Source organism: Sorex araneus, chromosome X, assembly GCF_027595985.1.
Source record: "Sorex araneus isolate mSorAra2 chromosome X, mSorAra2.pri, whole genome shotgun sequence".
Lineage (NCBI taxonomy): Eukaryota > Metazoa > Chordata > Mammalia > Eulipotyphla > Soricidae > Sorex > Sorex araneus.
Genome location: NC_073313.1, coordinates 113,336,143 through 113,359,504, shown reverse-complemented (window position 1 = coordinate 113,359,504; position 23,362 = coordinate 113,336,143). Strand labels below are relative to the sequence as shown.

The 23,362-nt window shown below is 39.4% G+C and overlaps 1 protein-coding gene across 5 annotated transcripts in view; it reads left to right on the top strand.

Moving 5' to 3' along the window:
* Window positions 1-23,362, top strand: part of LRCH2 (leucine rich repeats and calponin homology domain containing 2) — a 168,528-nt gene that overhangs the window by 58,958 nt on the left and 86,208 nt on the right. For all 5 annotated transcript variants that reach the window (XR_008627376.1, XR_008627375.1, XM_055122537.1 and 2 more), the window contains exons 3-5: window positions 9,982-10,108; window positions 19,513-19,618; window positions 19,703-19,839. Coding sequence is in view for 3 of the 5 variants with exons in the window: in XM_055122537.1 (XP_054978512.1) it covers window positions 9,982-10,108; window positions 19,513-19,618; window positions 19,703-19,839 (370 nt within the window). In the remaining 2 variants the exon portion in view is untranslated. The remainder of the gene's footprint in view (window positions 1-9,981; window positions 10,109-19,512; window positions 19,619-19,702; window positions 19,840-23,362) is intronic.

Here is a 23,362-nt window from a genome sequence, read left to right as displayed (position 1 = left end):
ATCTATTTTAATTTTTTTTATTAAATCACCATGTGGAAAGTTACAAAGCTTTCAGGTTTAAGTCTCAGTTATACAATGCTCGAACACCCATCCCTTCACCAGTGCACATATTCCACCACCAAGAATTACAGTATACCTCCCCCCTACACCCCACCTCCCAGCCCCCCACCCCGCCTGTGTAACTGATAAATTTCACTTTACCTTCACTTTACTTTGATTACATTCAATATTTCAACCAAAAAACTCACTATTATTGTTTGGAGTTTCTCCCCCCAAAGTCGGACCTGCTGAAAAGGAAGCATTTGATAATTTGTTTTTCATTGCTGAAAATGAAGAGATAGGAGGTCGAGCGGCCACAATAGCAGCCGCACAGTTTTGGATTTCTGTATTTTAGTATTTAAGTAACTAAGTCCAGAGAAATATCTGCCAGAAATTGCATCATTGCAAGCTTGTACCTCTCAGCTACTTTATATTTCACATATGAGTGCAATCTTTCTATGTCTATCTCTTTCTTTCTGACTCATTTCACTCAGCATGATACTTTCCATGTTGATCCACTTATATGCAAATTTCATGACTTCATGTTTTCTGACAGCTACATAGTATTCCATTGTGTAGATCTACCAGAGTTTCTTTAACCAGTCATCTACTTTTGAGCACTCTGTTTTTTTCCATATTGTGGCTGTTGTAAACAGTGCTGCAGTGAACATAGAAATGCAGATGTCATCTTTACTATACCTTTTTGCCTCTCCAGGATATTTTCCCAGGAGTGGTATTGCTGGGTCAAATGGGAGCTCAATTTCTAAATTTTTGAGAATGGACCATACAGTTTTCCAAAAGGGCTGAACCATTCGGCATTCCCACCAGCAGTGAAGGAGAGTGAGGGAGTCCTTTCTAGTAAAGCAATTGCAGATTAGTAAGACCCCAATTAAAATATCTTTGAAAAGAGCCTAAGTTCTTAGAGCCATACCTGTTGTTTGCCTTAAAGAGTGTGGCTGATTTTATTCTGGATTTTAACTGTAAGTTTTATTATCCCTCCATGGACCAAGAATATGGCTTTTACCGAAAACAATGTCCCTGAAATGAAGCACAGCTTTATCTCCAGCTTTACAACTAAATTTGCCAGATGGCTTAATAAACTAGACTTGTTATTTTGCATAAACAACAGGATTGGAGAACTCTCCATTTGGGGTACCCCATTATTTACTGAGACGTCCTGGGGATTGGCTAAGACAGAGAAGGAGACACCAATAAAGGGATTTATATTTTAATTGTCATGCCAGGGCTACTCCAGGCTCATACGATTGTAAAGATGTGATCACGTTCCACAACTGGCTCGAGGTGGCCTCAGGTCTGCAGGTTGAGCTAGAGGTGGCCATGGGCTTCTCACTTTACGTAGGAGTGTCCTGGCAGAAAGAGTCCATCCCAGGGCTGGGAGAGATATCCGGTTCCCATGTTTTTCTTGAAGCTGAGAGCAGGGCCCAGGCTGAATCAGTCATTGCAGATCTGCAGATTCCTCATTTTCCATAGCATAGAGGATCTCCATTGCTTTCTTGAACTGGCCTGCCCCTAGGGTCTCCCTGAGGTTTATAGGGTACTTAAGTAGTACCTGTTAAATACCTGTTCCCGTCATTTAGATCAATCCCTTGATACTATTTCCCTGGAAAAGGGCTTTGGGTTCCCATAGTTCGTTTCCTGTCTGCATGAGAGGTACACCCTATTACAGCAAGAAAACACTTATTATATGGATTTATGCAAACCAACATAGTACCATGAAGCATCAAAAGCATACTGAAGGTGCAAAGGAGAGAAAAGCAAATATTTCACTTTACTCACAATGAGATACCCATTTGCTGTGGGTCCTAGTCAAAAGAAGCATCAAGATCTGTAGAGCTAAAGCATATAGTTTCTCACTCATTTAGGTCCATGTTGAAAATCTTAATTTCCAATTATCTAATAGCACTTTAACAACAGTTCGGACCATCTGTCTAATAAGTTTTCTGTAGATCTTGCCAAAAAGATACTAGAACAATTCTGCAGATACAAGGAGATATTTAAATAACAAGACAGTTTGATCAGTTCCTTTCCTTAAATCACAATCCCAAAATTTCTGCACATTTATTTATATTCATTCTGTCCTGTCAACAGGATTCCCTTCCTTTTTACCATTGATGACATCTCCAACCATTATCTTTCGTACTTAAAATACACACCTATGTTGCTTCACATTTCACGGGTTTAACCTCCTTATTTTACTGAACTTAATACAGCCTGATCTCTCAAGAAACAAGTTGCTAATCTCATTTAGCATGACAAAACTGTACTCTGCAGTATTCTTTCAAAAGCATTACATCAGTTCTTTATTCAAAAGGTTTCCATATAGAAAGTTTTATATGGAAAGTTTACATATAGAAAGTTTTATATAGAAAGTTTACATATAGAAAGAACATATAGAAAGTTTTATCTTTAGAATTCCGATTTCTAGGATAACATATATAACAATTAAAGCACTCACAGATTACCATGAAACAGAAAGGATCTCATACTTGTAGATAAAGCTCTCTTTTAGGTCATGATTAGATTGAAACCTGGTGACAAAGCTTACATGAAACAAAGTTATCCTAACACTAGTATGCATTTTCATGTACTAGGCAGGTTAGTAACACAGTATGAAAAAGACTAATTGCTGTAATTTCCCACATTTTTTACTCAATTCTCCATATTCAGAAGCCACTATAGCCAAGGGGTTCTCCCTAGCCTCTTAAATGTAAAGTGACTCACTTTATTTTTCTTCAGTAAGAAGTTCTGAAGCTGGTATAGAATTCTAGCAGGAAAACCTGATATCTTTAAAACTTTTACCAAGGCACAATGCTATGGCTTCAGACTGTCAGGCTGAGGTCTGAGATTATCCCATTACTAACTCTGCAAATTAGCCCTAGAAATTTAAGTTTCTAGCTCTGGAAATTTAAGTTTCTAGCCCTAGAAATTTAAATTTAAATTTAGACGTAAGTCTCAGATCAGATAAAACACTGGTAGGATAAAAGTTTTGCAACCAGTTTTATAACTCTAGAAACTCATGTTTTAAACTGAACCATTACACTTTGAACCTGTTTTTAATGTGCCATAATTATTTCAACTTGAAAATTCTCTAGGTCAGACATTCTGATAATATGATGCAGATACAAACAAATATGCACATTTAGACATACCAGCAAAAGAAAGCCTTCTTTGGCTTAATTTTAATAGTTCTTGTACCTTAGTTATTTCAAATCACGAGCTTTCTACACCAGATACTTTAGCAGTTACACACAGAACAAATACAAATATGCTTCCAGACACAGATAAAGGCCCTTGGTTCTTACCAAAGTTTTAGATATCAGCATAAAAAAACTCTTGAACTTCCAGAGTTTATGAAAACATGAGAAAACTTTCTTCAATTTAATTTTGACGACTTCTGTACCACTGTTTGTAAAACAACCTGATTTCTTTTTTTTTTTAAACAAGATTACAGGCAAATTTATTTAGCAGTGTCAACATATCATATGATCATTATATAATATTTCATTGCCTATGCTGAAAATAATTTCTAATTTCTTTTTTTTTTAAATTTATTTATTTTTAATTAGAGAATCACCGTGAGGGTACAGTTACAGATTTATACACTTTTGTGCTTATACTTCCCTCATACAAAGTTCGGGAACCCATCCCTTCACCAGTGCCCATTCTCCACCACCCGTAAACCCAGTGTCCCTCCCACCCTCCCCAATCCCATCTCCCCCCCACCCCACCCTGCCACTGTGGCAAGGCATTCCCTTCTGTTTTCTTTCTCTAATTAGCTGTTGTGGTTTGCAATAAAGGTGTTGAGTGGCCGCTGTGCTCAGTCTCTAGCCCTCATTCAGCCCGCAACTCCCTTCCCCCACATGGCCTTCGACTACAATGTAGTTGGTGATCGCTTCTCTGAGTTGACCTTTCCCCGGAACGTGAGGCCAGCCTCGAAGCCATGGAGTCAACCTCCTGGTACTTATTTCTACAGTTCTTGGGTGTTAGTCTCCCACTCTGTTATTCTATATACCATAGATGAGTGCAATCTTTCTATGTCTGTCTCTCTCTTTCTGACTCATTTCACTCAGCATGAAACTTTTCATGCCCATCCACTTGACTACAAAATTCTTGACCTCCTTTTTTCTAACAGCTGCATAGTATTCCATTGTATAGATGTACCAAAGTTTCCTCAACCAGTCATCCGTTCTGGGGCATTCGGGTTTTTTCCAGATTCTGGCTATTGTAAACAGTGCTGCGATGAACATACATGTGCAGATGTTGTTTCGATTGTACTTTTTTGCCTCTCTGGGATATATTCCCAGCAGTGGTATTGCTGGGTCAAATGGGAATTCAATATCTAATTTTTTGAGAGTCGTCCAAATTGTTTTCCAGAAGGGCTGAACCAGTCGGCATTCCCACCAGCAGTGAAGAAGGGTCCCTTTCTCCCCACATCCTCTCCAACAGCGGTTGCTTTTGTTCTTTTGGATGTGTGCTAGTCTCTGTGGTGTGAGGTGGTATCTCATGGTTAAAACAACCTGATTTCTAATGAAAGGTACCTCTGCACTGTCTCACAAAGCTCTTGTCTTCTGCTTTTGGCTCTAGCTTTTCCTAAGCAGTACAGGTTCTGGAGCTGAGAGAATTTCAGGGATCAGGAACCGCTTAACCTTTTACAATAAGATCTAGATTGACAATTTTAATTTCTCTTCATTTCAATATTCAGTTTAGAGGCCGTTTGGTTTAATCCTGTTTAACAAGATCCAAAATCACGTAAACCTTTTGAATTGTTGGGTTGCATATCATTCTGACCTCTCGTGTTGATGCAGCTTGCCCAGGTCTAAAGGATTTCTACTTCTCATTTCAACCTGGCTCTAACACTCAGATATTCCACACTCAGACAAATTGACTACAAACATTACATGCATGTGCACACTTATACAGTTGATCGATTGATCTGACCCTTCAAGAATAGCAGGGATAAAACAAATGGACTAAGAAAGGAAGGGGCAGTCCCCAGGGCAAAATTAGCACTGTTGCCTGGTTGGGAACCTTGCCCCCCATTTTTCAGCCTGAATGGCCTGTTTCCTGCTTGTTAAATGGGTAAAGAAAGCGCTTTTGTTAACATAAAGCCAGCAAACTAAACTATGACAAAGTTGTTAAAAACCTAAGGTTACAGAGATTACCATTTTTGGCTTTCCTAGTTCTGAGGCAGAGAGTTAGAATTTTCTTTTTAGACATGGGGATAGGTTGCCTTAGGGAGACACAGTTAATCATATGATCCTGCATTTTCCTGCCTCCTCTGGTTTGATAATTCTATTCTTTTGTTTCCTGCACAAAGATCTAACTTCAAAATTGGTCTGGTAATGCAAGTCACCATTCACTGGCCACCTTTCCCCATGCTTTATACTCAGGCCACATGGTGTTACAGAGAGCAGCAAGATGCTTCTTATTTGAACTATCTAATTGAATTATCTTCCAATGTTTTAATATGCTTATTAAGGGGAATCTTTGGGTATAGAAATAGAATTGCCCGTATTTCCTGAGTGCCAGCAATAACCTCAGAAAAAGAGAACACAACCTAAAAGAGGATGGTTCCTTAGCAAAACTTTTCTCCAGATCTGTCATCTTTGACTCTCTAGAGGGGACTCAACCCCTCATATATTGGTCGCTCACCTTGGCCTCTCTCTGCTCCCAGTAAGAAAAATGCCCAGGGCATAGCAAGGACTGTGAGTGAGGCCCTGCGGGATGCCTCTAGAGCTCTCTTGCTATCCCAACAGGAGGGGAGCCAGTGAGTGCAACAGGGCCTATGGCCCTGAGTTGCTTCAAAGCAGGGAGGAGCCAGCAAACTAGCAGCTTCTAGGCAGAGGCACTGCAGGCCACTGGGCTGCCTCAGAGGGAGGCAGCACCAGTAATTCTGTAAGGTTAGGACTGGCATCTGCAGTTCCCAGAGTAAACAGACTTAGGCCTGCCCCCAAATGTCTTCCCTGTCTTTCTCATGCATTCCAGTGACCAACCATGGCACTGCGCAGTGGGGCATTCTTGAGTGTCCAGTTGCCCATAGTTGACCTGGTGGAAGAAGACCTCTCACTGTGCAAGAGAATGAGAGTTAGGCAGCCAAGGAAAATACAAGGAACAGAGAACTAGAAGGCATTGGCCTTTGGGAACCGGAAGCCCCAAATACCCAGAGGATTCCACAGACGACTCTGGGAACTTCTGCTGCGTCCAGCGTTCCTCTATTTAGGTCCCAAAATAACAGACAAGATCTCCCAGAATTTTCAGTCCATATCTTTACCTGAGTAATCCCGATCTAGCACTGGGGTGTCTGACGCTCGGTGGGGCCCAAGGAGAGGAAACAGTTAGCTTTTTAGCAGACTGAACAGAACGGGTCAGAGGGAGAGAGGGGATGGGCAATTATCTTGTGCTCGCCCGGCCCAGCCCCTCATGGGATCTTTAGGTTCCTTTGGCAATTGGAGCACAGGTATGATCCCCCTGCCAGATTGCTCCCTTGCAGGGCCAGTCTCCCTTAGCCATTACAGGATCCACGGAACCGCAGATTGGAGCCCACTCAGACCCCGTGGCCGAAGCCATGGGGCCTTATTCAGTCACTCTTCAGTCACTCACCCACATGTTCAGAATTCACAACAAAGGCAAAAGGAAAAGAGGCTGTGACTCTTTTTTTTCTCCTCTGTGAGACCTTGAAATGTCGTGGCGGCTTGGCAAGTGAAGAGAGAGAGAGTGGGAGAAAGGGAATGAGGGAGGAAGGGAGAGGGGAGAGGGAAGAGGGGAGAGAAAGGAGGTGAGGAGAGAGAGAGTGCTCAGGACAGAGATATTGAGTTTATAATCATTGAACACCCATCCATTCACCAGTGTACATTTCCCACCACCAATGACTGAAACTCAAATCATGAAAGCTTTGTAACTGTCTCAGTGATTCAATTAAAAGAAATTAGTAAGTTTATTGGAGGACCCCAAGCTGAAAGAGAAAGTGACTTTGGGACCCTGTTTGCTGAGAGAGTCTTTCTTTTATTCTCTAAGAGTGAGCTATAATCTACAAAAGAAAAATAAAACAGCCTTCAGGTGCCCCCCCCTAAAAAAAAAAGTCTGTATTGGTATCTCTTGCCCATTTGATGTGGCCTTCAAGTGTTGCCTCCTGTGCACTCCCATAAATCTGGCAGGCCTAGTGCTCTCCCGTATATCTCGTGGGCCCTTATCCCAGCTGATTAGGGTCATACAAAGGAAAAACTCTTTTTACATTTTCTGGTTGACCTTGGGGCCAGTTTCAGTTTCCCAGTCCCTGTTACATTTCTTAGTTCTCATTATAGTTTCATAATTGTCATTATATACAGTTTCTTACTTGCAATTTCTTATTTGTCAGTACACTAGTTCTTACCCAGGCCTTACAGGTCTTTTGTCCTCACATAAGAGAATTTCAGGATTAATTAATTTCAGGAGCCGTTAATTAAAAACAGAGTTTATTTGTAGGTTTTGAGGAAGGTGAGTAGGGAGAGAGAAAGATGCTCAGAGAGAACATGCTCAAGAGAGAATGCAAACTTCTCCAAAGGTGGAGAGAGCCTAGTACACATCTCATGGGGGACACATGTGCTGGGTCACCACCTATGCTTGGCTGTGTGGACACAAGCAGCACATGGGCTGAGGCACTTCCTTTGTTCAAGTTGGCTTTTATAGGGTTTTCCCACAAGCTGCCCCACAGGGGGCTTCTAGCCAGGTTAAGAGTCTGTTGCTATGGTGGTTACCAAGGGGGTAGAGTTGGGATGAAATTTCTTTCCATGGCCTTTGTTCCTGCTGGAGCCTCATTCACTGTGGGGTCCAGCCTTCTCTGGATCTATTGGCACCCATCTGAACTCTAATCAGGCTCCTGAGCTCACAAGGTGGGCTCTTGGTAGCCTGGGAGCTATTGGTTTTATTCCTTCCTAGGAATTTCATTTTCAATTTCATTTCCCTGCTTACATCAGTTGTCTGTGAATTTAACAGTATAATTTATGGTTTTGTTAGTGAGATAGTTTTAGGCTCTTCAGGCTGTTGTAGTGCCATGCATTAGGCAATTTAAAAAGAACAACAGTTTTCTCTTTTTAGCAACACTCATCACAGTTATAATTTCTCATTCAATGTTTGTCATTCCCATCTGACTGTAGACTCCATGATGACAGGCATACTATCTTGGCCTTGTTTTGCACCTTGTCCCTAGTGCCTAACACAGTGCCTAAAACATGGGTTATTGACAAGGCAACTGCACATCCAGGGTCATAACAGTTTTGATCTGCTATCTTTCTTGCCCCCTACACCCGGTTTGCGTAATAAATTATATCAGCACCCTAAAAAAACAGCAATTTAAACACAGTATTGGAGGTTAGAAAATCTAGAATCTGGTGAAATTTGGTGTCTGTTGAGAGCCCACTTCTTCATTCATATTTGGCTATTTTCTCTCTGTATACTCACACATGGTAGAAGGGACAAGGAATCTTTTGGATATTTGAGGGGTCTCTTTTATCTGGGCACTAATATCATTTTTGAAGAGTTGTGCCCCTATGGCCCTATTTGCTCCTAGATGTTAATCTTTTGACACCATTACATTAATGATTAGGTCTCAACATATGATCTTTGGCTAAGTATGGGTGAATAAAATTATTTAGTTTGTAACAGAATCTGTTGACTCAGTTTGAATTAACATTTAAATCTGCCTGTAGAAGTTTAAGGGCAAGTGTCCCAGATCTGCATTGCTTGGGATCATTGTCAATGGCCAGCAATTAAATTCTGACTCACCCACTTACAAACTTTTGAGGGGCTGGAGCGATAGCACGGCGTGTAGGGTGTTTGCCTTGCATGCGGCCGACCCGGGTTCGATTCCCAGCATCCCATATGGCCCCCTGAGCACCACCAGGGGAAATTCCTGAGTGCAGAGCCAGGAGTAACCCCTGTGCATTGCCAGGTGTGACCCAAAAAGAAAAAAAACGCAAAACCAAAAAACCAAAAAAAAAAAAAAACACCTTTGTGAGTGTGAATTTACTCTGTTTCTTTTGACTTCATTTGTAAGATAGGAATTGTTATAGTATCTATCCTCTAAAACTAGGCTGTTAATAGGGTAATGGAGTAAATTCAGAGGAGGTGCTCTGAATTTGGCCTAAATACTCAATAAATCTTTGCTCTTCTGTTTACTTGTAACTATAAAGTTAGGAATGCTTATTAACTCTAAGCTGAGATAAAGTTGTTAGTAGGCTGTTCTACCATAAACTAGTACAGAATGCAATTGGTTAGGTTACTGCATAATTTTGAAGCTATGATTTGATCCATTGTTTTGTAAATTTGAATATAGCACATGTGAATTCTTGATGCTGTTTCCTAGTTTAAGACATGGCAGTACTGAAGATAGTAACATTGTATCAGATATTAAATGATTATTTAGCTCATAAGAATTATTATGAGTTAGAACTAGTGATATCATAGATAACAACATAGACTGCACTTAGCTGTACCTGGCCAAATCACTTAACCAGATTTTTGTTTGTTTATTTGTTTCACTTTTGGGCCACATCCCACACTGCTCAGGACTGCTCTTGGCTCTGAGCTCAATAATCACTATTGGTGGGTCTCAGGGTAGAGATATGGTGCCAGGGAATGAACCAGGGTTGTCCATGTGCAAGGCAAATGCCCTACATACTCTACTATAGTTCTGGCCCCACTTTGCCAATTTTAACTTTTGCTTTTGCATCAGTATAGCAGAGGTAATGCCACCTATCTTGTGGGGTTAAATGTGAGGAAGAGATGAGATAGTGCATGTAAGGATTTTAATAATACGTTATATATATCTATGTATTATGAGATTATTATTTAGTTAAATCTGTCTTTTTGCAGGGATTTTTTCTTTTGCAACATAATTCAGGCTTAGAAATACTTGTTATGATACTTTTTTTTTATTCATTTCAGCCGAAATCTTCTATCAACATTGCCAAAATACCTATTTGATCTTCCCCTTAAAGTTTTGGTGGTCAGTAATAATAAACTGGTATCTATTCCAGAAGAAATTGGGAAGCTAAAAGATTTAATGGAATTGGTAAGTTAAGTAGTTTTATTATTGTGTATGGTCTGCATAATATGCACCTTTATATTTGGAGATATTGCTAATGTCTATTGAACTCTGTAATTAATATATCTGTAATTTATATATATACATATATACATAAGTGTGTATATGTGTGTATGTGCATGTGTGTGTGATTGATTTTGTAACTTTTGGGACCAAGGAAAATGGAAATTTGTCTTAGCATATAGTGATTTGAGAAATATTAGAATGATACTTTAAATATTTATTATTTTTATTTGAATCATATATGACATTTCTCACAGGTATCTTCCTGTGGGACTCAGGGACCATGTGATGTGAGGAATAGAGCACAGTACCTGCATGCTAGCCTTGCACTCCAGCTTATTGAATTATCTCTCCTGCTCTGAACATAACATTTTAAGTATAAAATTGAGAGAAATGTAATCAGGTCCTCAAAATATTCAACCCTGTCCTTATTTATTTATAGTGATTCTTCTCTGTAGAACTCTGTCCACATCACATTTGGGTGCTGGGCTGGTGGTATTGGGGGGAGCACATTTGGTATTGCTGCAGACCACCAGGGCCATATTCAACAGTGCTTGGGGCTTGTGGACACCCAATACAGTGCTGAGGATGAATTCAGGATCAGTGACATACTAGGCAGTTGTTGAGCACTTGAGCTACATCACTGCAGAATAGCTTTGAACTGTCATTTTTTTCTTTTTTTTAAATCTTGAGTAATCCTTTCCCCGTACATATTTATTTTATTTTTAAAATTATATTGTATTGAATCACTGTGAGATACAGTGACAGAGTTGTTTGTGATTGGGTTTCAGTCATGTAATGTTTAAACAGCCCCCCCTACTTTTCCTCCCCCTCCTCCCCTCTTCCTCTTCCTCGTCCTCCTCTTCTTCCTCTTTCTCCTCCTCCTCCTCCTCCTCTTCCTCCTACTTGTCCCCCTCTTTCTCGTTCTCCTCTTCCTCTTCCTCTCTTTCCTTTTGGCATTATGGTTTGCACTACAAGTACTGAAAAGTCACTATGTTTGTCCCTTTACCTCTTTTCAGCACTCAGTTCTAGTCCAGAATGATCTTTTTCAACTATCATTGTCATAGTGGTCCCTTCTCTATTTTAGCTGCCCTCCTGCGCCCCCTTTCTGCACTGCTTGTGGCAAGCCTCCAACTGTGGACAAGTCCTCCTGGCCCTTGTTTCTACTGTCCTTGGATATTAGTCTTATACTGTAGGAGGGCGGTCTGGCTGTGACGTCTGTCATTCCATTTATCACCAGAGTTGATTTGACTGATCTGGCTGAGTAGGTGGGTGCCCCCTTCCTCTCTCACCGGTTCATGTGAGTCCCACCTGAAACTGTGCTCTCGGTCAAAGAGGATTGCCTTCCTCAATGGAAGCAGACCATTTTTTGGTTGAGGGTACACAAGTAGTCGTGCAACCTGCTAGAATCTCCAAACAGCTCTCAAAAGCAAATACATATATTTTTTAAAGATATTTTTATTACATTAGTTTTTTGTTTTCTGGGTCACACTCTGTAGTGCTCATTGCTTGCTCCTGACTCTGCTCAAGAATCACTCTAGTGGTACTTAGGGGACCATATGTATTTCCAGGGATCAAATCAGCGTTCATTACGTGTAAGGCACATAACTTATACCCTGTGTTATCTCTTCGGCCCCCCAAAGTATTATGTACAGTGAGCCCAAACTTTTCTTGAGAAACTTATCTGTAACTCTAGTAAACAGTTTTTTAGGAATATCTTTCTTTTATTCAGTTAGGAATACCTGCATTTGCATTTATAGGACAGGGACATTTTCATGAATTTATCTTGCTATGTTTCAGATTCTCCTATAGAATTTTAAGGTTGTACGAGATTGTGCAGGTGATTGAATATAGCTATTTCCTAATGCAGAAATCTACTTTTATGCTTTCATTGGTAAACAACTGTCTGTGTGTGTCTAAGGTAGCTATTAGTCTCCCTTGTAAAACTTTTAAATTAAAGTTTTAAATGAATTTTTATTGAATTATTGTGAGATACACAGTTACGAAGTTATTCGTGATTTCGTGATTGGGTTTCAGTCATACAATGTTCCAATACCTGTCCCTTCACTAGTGCACATTTAGTGTAAGTTTCCCATCACCAATGTTCCCAGTTTTACTCCTCACCCAGCCTGCCTCTGTGGCATGTACTTTCCTTCCCCGTCTCTGTCTCTGTCTGCCTCTGTCACTCTCCTTTTGGGCATTATGGTTTTCAATAATTTTGAACAAAGTTACGTGTCCTATAACTTATCATCAACCTTTGTATAGGTGATGTAATATAGATAATAATAATACCCATTGAGGTGGCTCTAAAGTATTGAATCTTCTCTCAATTTTATCAAACAACCCCCCCACTAATATATACCTAATTCTTTTGAATGTAGTTTTCAGCCCTTTTAACTAATTATAAACTAATTAAATGTGCACTTCTCTTTTTTCCCCCAAACTAATAGTGTTCTCACTGTACATTGGAAATTGGAGGCAAGTACAGTAGAATATGAACTTCATTTGCAGTATTTCTAGAATTGACTGCTAAGATCTTGGTTCAGGTTTTCTTTTCTTTTTGTTGTGCTTATGAAATAGGGGAAGGGGAGGCAAATGCAGTTAGTTGTGTTCTTTATTCTCTTATTATTGAAATGTATCATTTACCTTTTTATTTGTATTATTTACCTTGGACTGGAGTGATAGCACAGTGGGTATGGTGTTTTCCTTGCATGCGGCTGACCCAGGTTCGATTTATGTGTCCCTCTCGGAGAGCCCGGCAAGCTACCAAGAGTATCCTGCCTGCATGGCAGAGCCTGGCAAGCTACCCGTGGCCTATTGGATATGCCAAAAACAGTAACAACAAGTCTCACAATGGAGATGTTACTGGTGCCCGCTCGACCAAATCGATGAACAACAGCACGACAGTGCAGTGCTATTATTTACCTTCAAAACAGCTTTAATTACTTAATTTATTTTATTTTTTGCATTTCATTTTTTTCCTATTTTTTAATTGAATCACAGTGATAAACACATTTACAAAGTTGTTCATGATTGGATTTTAGTCATATAATGTTCCAATACCCGTAGCTTCATCAGTATTTTTTCCCACCACCAATGATCCCAATTTCCCTCTCCACCCCCAGTCCCACTGCCTGCCACTATGGCAGGCACTCTTCTGTCTCTTCTGTCTCTCACTCTTACTGTCTCTCTCTCTTCTCTTTCCTTCACTCTTTCCTCTTCTCTCTTTCCTTTTTGACCTTATGCTTTGCAATACAGGTAATGGAAGTTTATCAGGTGTATCCCTTTACCTGTTCCCTTCACCACCCCACCCCCGACACACACTCTTGTGGCAAGCGCTTTAACTTTTAAAAATTGAATTACAGAGTTACAAAGTTATTCATGACTAAAGTTTCAGTGTACAATATTCCAAAACCAATCCTTTCACCAGTGTACACTTCCCTCCACCAGTGTCCCCAGTTTGCCTTCTGCCACCAAGCTTGCCTCTATGACAGGCACTTATTCCTTTTAATTTTCACGGTTGGGCCTGGTGGTTTACCATACTGTTACTGATAGGAAATTATTCATATGACTTTGCCTTCATTCAGCAACCAGTCCTTGTCCAGAGTGACCAGTTATTTTTATTATTGTCCTAGTGGTCCATCCCCTCATAGTAGCAAGCACTCTACTAAGGATCAGTTCTCCTGCTCTTCATTTCTGTTGCTATTTTGCATCAGTTATTCCCCTCTTATGTTTCTTTATATCCTGCATTTGAGTGAGTGAGTGTCCGTATACTGCATTCAGTCTGTATAATGCTTTGGTAGTATTGCCATTTTGATGATATTAGTCCTCCCAATTTATGAGCATGGGATGTTTCCATTTCCATTTCCTCATGTCCTCTTTTATTTACGTAATCTTTTGTGATTATCTTTGTATAAGTCTTTCATCTACTTCTTTAGTTAAGCCAATTGATAGGTTCTTGATTTTCTGAGTCACAATTGTGAATGTTTTATTTATTTTTTAAAAATAAATAGTTCCTCTATTTTATTATTTGCATATAGGAAAGCCATGGACTTTGGTATATTAATTTTTTTTTCTTTTTGGATCACACCTGAGAAGGCACAGGGGTTACTCCTGGCTCTCTGCACTCAGGAATTATTCCTGGTGTTGCTCGGAGGGCCATATGGGATGCTGGGAATCGAACCCGGGTTGGCTGAGTGCAAGGCAAATGCCCTACCCGCTGTGCTATCGCTCCAGCCCATGTACGTTAATTTTGTAGCCTGTCACTTTACTATACAAATGTATTTATAGCAGCTTTTTTTGCAGTTTTCTAAATATAGTAATGTATTATCTATAGTGAAAGCTTGACTTCCTTTCCTATCTGATGCCCTTAATATCTTCCCCTTGCATAATTTAACTGGGAAGTTTTTCCAGTACTGTAATGAATAAAAATGATGAGAGTGGGAAACCTTGTCTTGTGCCTGATTTTGGAGGCATGGTTTTTACTTTTCTCCATTGAGTATAATGTTTACTGGGTTTGTGGTAAATGACATTGATGATGTTGATGAAAGTTCCTTCAATTCCCATTTTACTGAGAGGGTTGTTTTTAATCATGAAATATGTGCTGGATCTTGTCAAATGCTTTCTCTGCACTTATTGATATGTCATATGATTTTTAATTTTTCTTTTATTGATACGATAAATTAAGTTGATTGGCTTCGTTATGTTAAACCACCATTGTATCCCTGGTATGAATCCTATTTGGTCATGGTGCATGATGTTTTTCATGAGATGTTGGATTCAGTTTGCTAGTATTTTGTTAAAGATATATGCATACATGTTCATTAAGAATATCAATCTGTAGATCTTTTTTATGTTGTCTCTCAGCTTTTTGTATCAGGGTTATGTTTGCTTCATAGAAATTGGGAGTGTTTCTATTTCTTCAATTTCCTGAAAGATGCTGAAAAAATTGACAATAAGTCTCTGGAGCAATAGCACAGCGGGTAGGGCATTTGCCTTGCACACGGCCGACCTGGGTTCGATTCCCAGCATCCCATATGGTCCCCTGAGCACCGCCAGGAGTGATTTCTGAGTGCAGAGCCAGGAGTAACCCCTGTGCATCGCTAGGTGTGACCCAAAAAGCAAAAAAAAAACTTTAAAAAACTCACTGGTGGATCCATTTGGGCGTGGGCTTTTGATTTTGGGAAACTTTTTCTTTCTTTTCTTTCTTTTCTTTCTTTCTTTCTTTCTTTCTTTCTTTCTTTCTTTCTTTCTTTCTTTCTTTCTTTCTTTCTTTCTTTCTTTTTCTTTCTTTCTTTTATTTTTATTTTTTTTAAGTTTTTATTTTATTGAATCACCGTGAAAAAAATTACAAAGCTTTCAGGTTTAAGTCTCAGTCATATATTGATTAAACCCCCATCCCTTCACCAGTGCACATGTTCCACCACCAAGAACCCCAATATACCCCCTCCTACCCCCCCACCTAAGTAGCTAATGATCTTTACTTTATTCTCTCTCTATACTTTGAATGAATTCAATATTTCAATAGAGAACTCACTATTATTGTTTGGAATTTCCCCCCAACAATCAGGCCTGCTGAAAAGGCATCATTTAATAATTTCTTTTCATTGTTGAGAGTGAAGACTCTGAATTCTTTTTTTTTTTTTTTGGGTTTTGGGTTTCTGTTATTTTAGCTCAGTTCACAGTCTAGATGCATTTCTGCAGGAAGCCGCTGTGGGTGCCAAAGTGGGTTAGAAGACCTCTCGATCATAGTCTTTAGGAGCAGAGAGTCCGATTCTTGCGTCACAGCTCTGTATCATATCTGGGCGGAAGGCGTGCCAGTGATGCCACCCCTCCCAGGACCACCTACAGGCTATGTCACTAAAAAGTCCTACCTCTGGGTTGGGGGTCTTAGAGGGTGGCTCTTGCCACGTGGATGCTGCCGCCGCCGCTATTTTCCGCTCAGAAAAACAGGGCAGAGAGGGAAAGTCCCTCCCCGGGTGGCACGAGGTTGTAGCGCAGTTCACAGTCTAGATGCATTTCTGCAAGAGCCGCTCTGGGTGCCAAAATGGGTTAGAAGACCACTTGGATCATAGTCTTTAGGAGCAGAGGGCTCGTTTCTTGCACCACAGCTCCAGATCTAAACTTTTTTTTTCCTGCAGAATCTCAATTTTATTCTTAGATCCGGCCAAAGTGTTGTTTACAGAGATTCCAGATCTTTGAAATTGTTAAGGATCCGTGGTCACCAAACAGACTTCAACATACTATTGTTGTATTTATATCTCATGAAATTGGTCACAATACTTTGACAGAATGTTAACATGACGTATTACAGAATCACTACATAATCCCAAGGAAGAAATGTCCCACCATGTCGCTTCATCTCACTATCACAGTAAAGGTCAATTATGCATGTAGAGACTTTTTATGTAGGTACAAGAAGTGGGTGTGGCCAAAACAAAAACACTAGCAAAACACTTAATTCTTGCAATGAATTTTAAGTTGCTTAATTTTTCTGTTGTGTAAATTTTGTTTACTTAAAACCTTGTATAGTAGTAAACATTAATCTATTAAGGTTTTATATTAGCAAACGTTTTTGTTGATTCAGAACTCCCTAAATTTTCCAGACAGAGCTTAGTATTTTAAGCTATATTGATGATATAAAAACAAGCAAAAATTGGGGCTGGAGTGATAGCACAGAATGTAGGGCGTTTGCCTTGCACTCGGCCGACCCGGTTTCGATTCCCAGCATCCCAAATGGTCCCCTGAGCACTGCCAGGGGTAATTCCTGAGCGCAGAGCCAGGAATGACCCTTGTGCATTGCCAGGTGTGACCCAAAAGAAAAAAAAATTAAAAATAAAAAATATAAAAAGCACAAATAAAAACAAAAAGTCTTCTCTCCTTCACATGAACTTAGATCTGTAAAGCATCTTTATTATTAATTCTGAGTGGACCAGGATGGTCTCTTTTGATCTCTTCAATGATCCTCTTGCCCTTATCTTGTGCAGTCGGTGTCTCTCCCATGTACAGCACCACAGTCTATGAGGCAGGCGCCTTGAAAGGACCCCCCTCTTGCTTTCTGATATTTCCTGATTTCTGTAGTCTCCTTGCACACCTTTTCATAGCAGAAGTCACAGAGGACGTGTTTCTGTTTCAGGTGACCACATTTAGGACAAAAGTCTGTATTGTTCTTAGTCTTAATAAGCTTCTGAGGGTTTATTCTTCTACACCAGTTCACTTCAACGCTGCGCCTATTTTTGGGAGCTGCCATCCAAATGATACTATCCAAGGGGCTGGAGCGATAGCACAGCGGGGAGGGCGTTTGCCTTGCACGCCGCTGACCAGGGTTCGATTCCCATCATTCATATGGTCCCCTCAGCACCGCCAGGAGTAATTCCTGAGTGCAGAGCCAGGAGTAACCCCTGTGCATTGTCGGGTGTGTCCCCCCAAAAAAATAGCAAAAAAAAAAAAGATACTATCCAAAAGGGTGGGAATCTCATTTCCATTGGTATCATTTGCTGGTTCTGTAAATATAGCTGAATGTTGGACTGCTAATACCAGTCTGCATTGGTGGGCTGGCTGGGCCAGGGTGATGTCTGGGCAGCAGGTGTCGCCAACAGCTCTGCAGCAGTGCCAGGGTGGCCAGCTGGTTGGCCGGCCATGTCGGGGGTCCTAGCACCAGCAGGGCCAGCGCCATCTTGTGCCGATTTGGAGAAACTTTTGGTTATGCTTTTAATTTCTTAAAGAGTGGTAGGTCTGTTCAGGTGTTCCATATCTTCTTGGCTCAGCCTTGGCAGATAATAGGAGTCCAAGAATTTATATATTTGTTTTTGTTTCATGGCATAAAGATTTTCCAAGTAATCCCTGATGATCTGTTGAATTTCTGTGGTATTTGTTGTGACATCCCCCTTTCATTTCTGGTCTGGTTATTTAGGGTTCTCTTTCTTTGTAAGTCTTGCTGTTGGTGTATCTATGTTGATTATTTTTCAAAGAACCAGCTCTTGGTTTCATGAATCTTTTGGATTCCTGTTCATTAATTTCTGTACTGAGATTTATTATTTCTTTCTTTTGGGCTACTTTTATTGGATGTTTTCCAGTTTCTTAAGTTGTGCAGTTTATTTATTTGTATGGGCTCTCTCTTCCTTCCTGATGCTTGCATATGTAAGCTATGAACTTTTCTCTTAATACTGCATTTGCTGTGTCCCATAAGTTCTGGTAGTGTGTGTTTTCATTCTTGTTTGCTCCCAGCAATCTTTTGTTTTCCTCTCTTATCTCTTTCCTGATCCTCTAGTTGTTCAGTAGTGAGCTACTTAATTTCCAGGTGTTTGAATTTTTTTCTTTGTTTCTGTATGTGATTAACTTCTATTTTGAGTGCATCCTGTTCAGAGAAGATAGTTGCTATGAAAGTATGTTTTGTGACCCAGCATGTAGTAAGTATATCCTGGAGAATGTCCCATGTGCACTGGAGAAGAATGTGTACTTAGCTTTGAGGATGCAAAGCCACCTTTCTCTATCATTTCTTCCTTCAAAGCCAATATTTCCTTGCTGAGTTTTAGTCTAGTTGATGTACTGAGAGGTGACAGAGCAGTATTGAAGTCTCTATCTGTGATTAATTGTGTTACTAGCAGCGTCTTCCCTCAAGTGTATTAACAATTGTTCTAAGTGTTTTGCTGGTTCCTCATTAGGTACATACATGTTTAGGAGAGTGAATTTCTCCTGACGTACCTATCTCTTGATCATTAAGAAATGACCCTCTCTGTTTCTTATAACATTTTAAGCCTTAAATCTTTGTTATCTGATTCAAGTATGGCCACCCCAACCTTTTTTGTTATGGGCAAAAGATATATAGGATTTGAAGAAAAACCAGAGTATAAACCCCTAGGCTTTTTGTGCCCATTGTAAAACAGAGCTTGAATTTTAACTTAACTGTGATGTCTTTATCAGAGCTCCTAGAATGTCTTTGGGTTATGATGACAACCCTGAAACGTCCAGCTTTTGATTCTTCAGATTTTGAATCCCTTGGTAGAGAAAAAGTTTCTCCAATACTGACCTTGAGTATTTGGTTATCTAGTTCATATAAATGACTATTATAAAGGACAAAATTATCATAATGGTTTATACTTGTTTTCCATTTTTATCTTCTAATGAAAAGTTACTGAAGCATGTAGGTTTTAGTTGGTGATAGTTGGACTTCAGTTGAGTTTTTCATAGGGCTATTTTATATAATAGTGTCATTGACTCAATTTTTTTGCATAGAAAAATTCACCTACTGTGCTGGATTGACTTTATGTAGTTATATAGATAAGCTATTTGCCATCTACTTCAATGAAAAGTGAAATGTATGTGTGGTTTTCAGTTCTTTTGTTATAATTTTACTTTATTTCCTTTAGGATATTAGCTGCAATGAGATTCAGGTCCTTCCCCAACAGATGGGAAAATTACATTCACTTAGAGAGCTTAATATAAGAAGAAATAATCTTCATGTGTTGCCAGATGGTAAGATGCTCACCAGTTTTTACTGAAATTAATAAGAAAGTCAACTGTGTAAAGTATAATTAATTAACTTTTTTTAATTAACAGAATTAGGAGATCTTCCCTTAGTCAAGTTGGATTTCTCTTGTAATAAAGTGACTGAAATTCCAGTTTGTTATAGGAAACTGCATCATTTACAAGTAATAATTTTGGATAACAACCCACTACAAGTACCACCAGCACAGGTTTGTAAGAGAAAATATACTTATTTTTTGCTCATGGTTATATTTCTTTATTCCTGGTAAATTTAAAGCATTGAAATTATGAGCTAATTTGTCCTTAGGTATTATTATCTAAAGGAATCTTTTGAGAAATTACTTTATGACATTGGTAGGGGTTTTAGGTTAGCTTCTAGAGAATAGATTTTTGGAAAACCCAAATTTCAACTATCTGCTTATAAACTGACTTATAAACTGGTAAGTCTGCTAATCAATATTATTGTAAAATGAAGTACTGTGTAGCCTGTAGGAAAGAAAAGTGCTTTTTCATCTACATTTGTATTTTTTTTGGGATCACACTTGGCGATGCACAGGGGTTTCTCCTGGCTTTGCACTCAGGAATTACTCCTTGAGGTGCTCAGGGGACCAAAATGGATGCTGGGAACTGAACCCGGGTCAGCCGCGTGCAAGGCAAATGCCCTGCCTGCTGTGCTATCGCTCCAGTCCAGACATTTGTATTTTCCTGACAAGAGACATCCTCCATAATAAAAGATTGACACAACAGAAGCAAACAAGTTTAACAGCATGTATAGCTCCTGTGGTCATGGTCTGGTTAAAACAACCGATTAGCTTCAAAAATGGCCCAAAACACTGCCTTAAATACCATTTTAGCTGAAGACAAAATACAGTGGGAAGGAGAACCAGTTAAGGAAGGTTATCTGACAAATCACAGCAGTGATGATATAGTTGTTTTACGGATTTACATGACTTTTATTCTTAATTGATTAGAGTTTCTATTGATCTGTTTATCATCTGTTAAAAAGAGGGAGGAAACATCTTTATAAAATAAATACATTTTACAAAACATAACTTCTGTTTGGTCTTTAGAACTTTTCCTATGTATGCTCTCACTTAACAAGCAGCCTAAAATAATCCTTATGCCAGGTACATCTCTATATTTTGGACATATCAAGCAGTGCTCCAGGGTCCACGGGCTACTCCTGGCCACACTCTGTCAACCAGACTGGCAGTTCAGTATTAGGTTCCTGCCTTAGGTACAGCTTGGGCCCTGTGATGTCAGGGTTTACCAGGCCCCACCTAGTAATGCTCAGTAGCCTCTGGAGTTACACCAAAGGGGTGCTTAGGAGATCATGTCTGGGTGATTGGACCCAGGTCAGGTTCATGCCTTGCATGTGCCCTTACTTCTGTAGCAAAACCCTGGACTCTGAAAGAAATGTATTTTATGGTGGCAACATTTACTCACCTTCAACTTTCTCTACTTCTCAGTTATATATTTACTTCTTATTCTTTGTGTGGTCGAAGAACATTCTTAGCACTGATAGCTGAAATTATAATAGAAAGAACAAAATAACTCGCAAAGCCTTAATCCTGACTTTTAGTTTTGGGATTAAATCTATGTCTAATTTGCTAAAATGATAGTAAAGGAGCATACCAAGAATTCAGTTCATTAAGGATGAAGAAGATGCGAGGAAGCCACTAGGGGAGAGATGTAAGCATAATTTTATAAAATGAAAAATAGGTGGAATACTGGCCGCTGGAGTGAGCTTGCACTGCATAAGAATATTTGACTAGGAGCCACAGGACTCTGAAGTCCCTGCCTGCATTAAACATCCAGCTATGTTTTCTGACCTAGGGTTTGCTTATGTCTAGAGGAAGGATTGCCCTTTTCTTCCTTCAAAGTTATATTGCACTACTTCTTTCTTTCTTTTTTTTTTTTGCTTTTTGGGTCACACCCGGTGATGCACAGGGGTCACTCCTGGCTCTGCACTCAGGAATTACCCCTGGCGGTGCTGAGGGGACCATATCAGATGCTGGGAATTGAACCTGGGTCGGCCGCATGCAAGGCAAACGCCCTACATGCTGTGCTATCGCTCCCACCCCTCCCCCTATTTTTTTTGCACTCCTTTCAAAGGGGTTGGGGTCATTTCTAATTCCAATAAAATCTTGTAGTTGCTGCATTCGCAGAATGTGAAAAGCTGAACTAGCTTCCTCTATGGGAGAAGGCAAATGACAGCTTGTTTTACTGTATTATACTAGGGAGCTGATTAGTATTAAAGAAAATGTAGCTCAGAGTATAATGATAAGGCAGTGCTGTCTCATAGAACTTTCAGAACAGTGACAATGTTCTATAAACTGTTCCTCCAATATCCACTTGCCACATTTGACTGTTAAGTGTATAAAACATGGCTAGGGTGATTAAGGAATCATCTTTTAAATTTAGTTTTATTTTTATAAATTTAAAGAGTTACGTGGTCCATAGTATCTGTATAGCATTTGAAATAAAATCGTGTGACTGAAGAATTCAATTTTTAGCTTTTGTTTTTCTGGGGCTACATCCAGTGATGCGCAGGGCTTATTCCCAACTCTGAGCTAAGGGATCACTTCTGGTGGGGCTCAGGAGACAACATCGGGGAATTGAACCCAATTTGGCTACATATAGGCTAAGCACCCTGCCTGCTCTGTTCTCTTGGAACCCCCAAATTTTAGTTTTTTAAAGTTTAATTGTTTAAAATAGTTGATTTAATTGATACACATGAGTATCTGCTATATTGGACACTACAGTTGTAGAGAGAGTGAATCAGAATCAGGGACTCTGCGTACATATAGCTATGAAGAGGAGTGAGACACCCCATACTGAAAACAGTATTGCTTATGTACTGAACATTTAGATTTTCTTGATTTTTTTGCCAGAATGCTTCCAAGCCTGTCATGTATCTCAAGCAGTATTCATAGATGGCTCCCTTAGCAAACTCATTGATAAATTTGGAGAAAATTATATACATATATATATAAAATTTCTAGGGATTTTGTTATCTGTTCTATATATGTATATATAATTTATGTTTATATAGTGATAGACATAAATATACACACAAGCATATATCTATATATATATATATATATGAAATTGTGAGGGCCTCTGAAAATGGCTGAATAGACTCACCATTAATAAAGTTCTCTCACTAATTTAGAACTTCCATTTGATTTTTTATTGTTTCACTCTGGAAAATGAACAGACAGCCAAGAATCACTAAGCATTACAAATGAAAGGCTTTCACTGAAACAAAATAGTTTACAGAATGACTTCTTAGCAACAGTATGGGAACTCAGAGGTACAAAAATGATGCCTTACAAGACTGAGGGACTTTGTCCAGCATTCTGGACTCAACTATAAAATTATATGTGAGGGGGAAAATAAAGCTTCAAACTTGTAAGGTCTCAGACAAAAACTTATGAAAGGCATTCAGTTTTATCTATATTGGAGGAGTGCAATTTAATACAACAGTGAGAGACCACTGTAGTAACATTAGATTGTCAAAGCCACTTTTTGTTCTTTTAGGGAGAAAAAATATTATTGTACTTTAAATATATTTTATGGACTATTTTACCCTTGGCCTTATATAAAAAAGTTAAATTTATACTTTTGAATAGGGTAACTTTTCAGTATTATGCTGCTCTGTGTTCTTGGGTTTAGGATGTTCTGTTTTTGAAAGTGTAAAATATTTATTACATCATTTCCAACAATGAT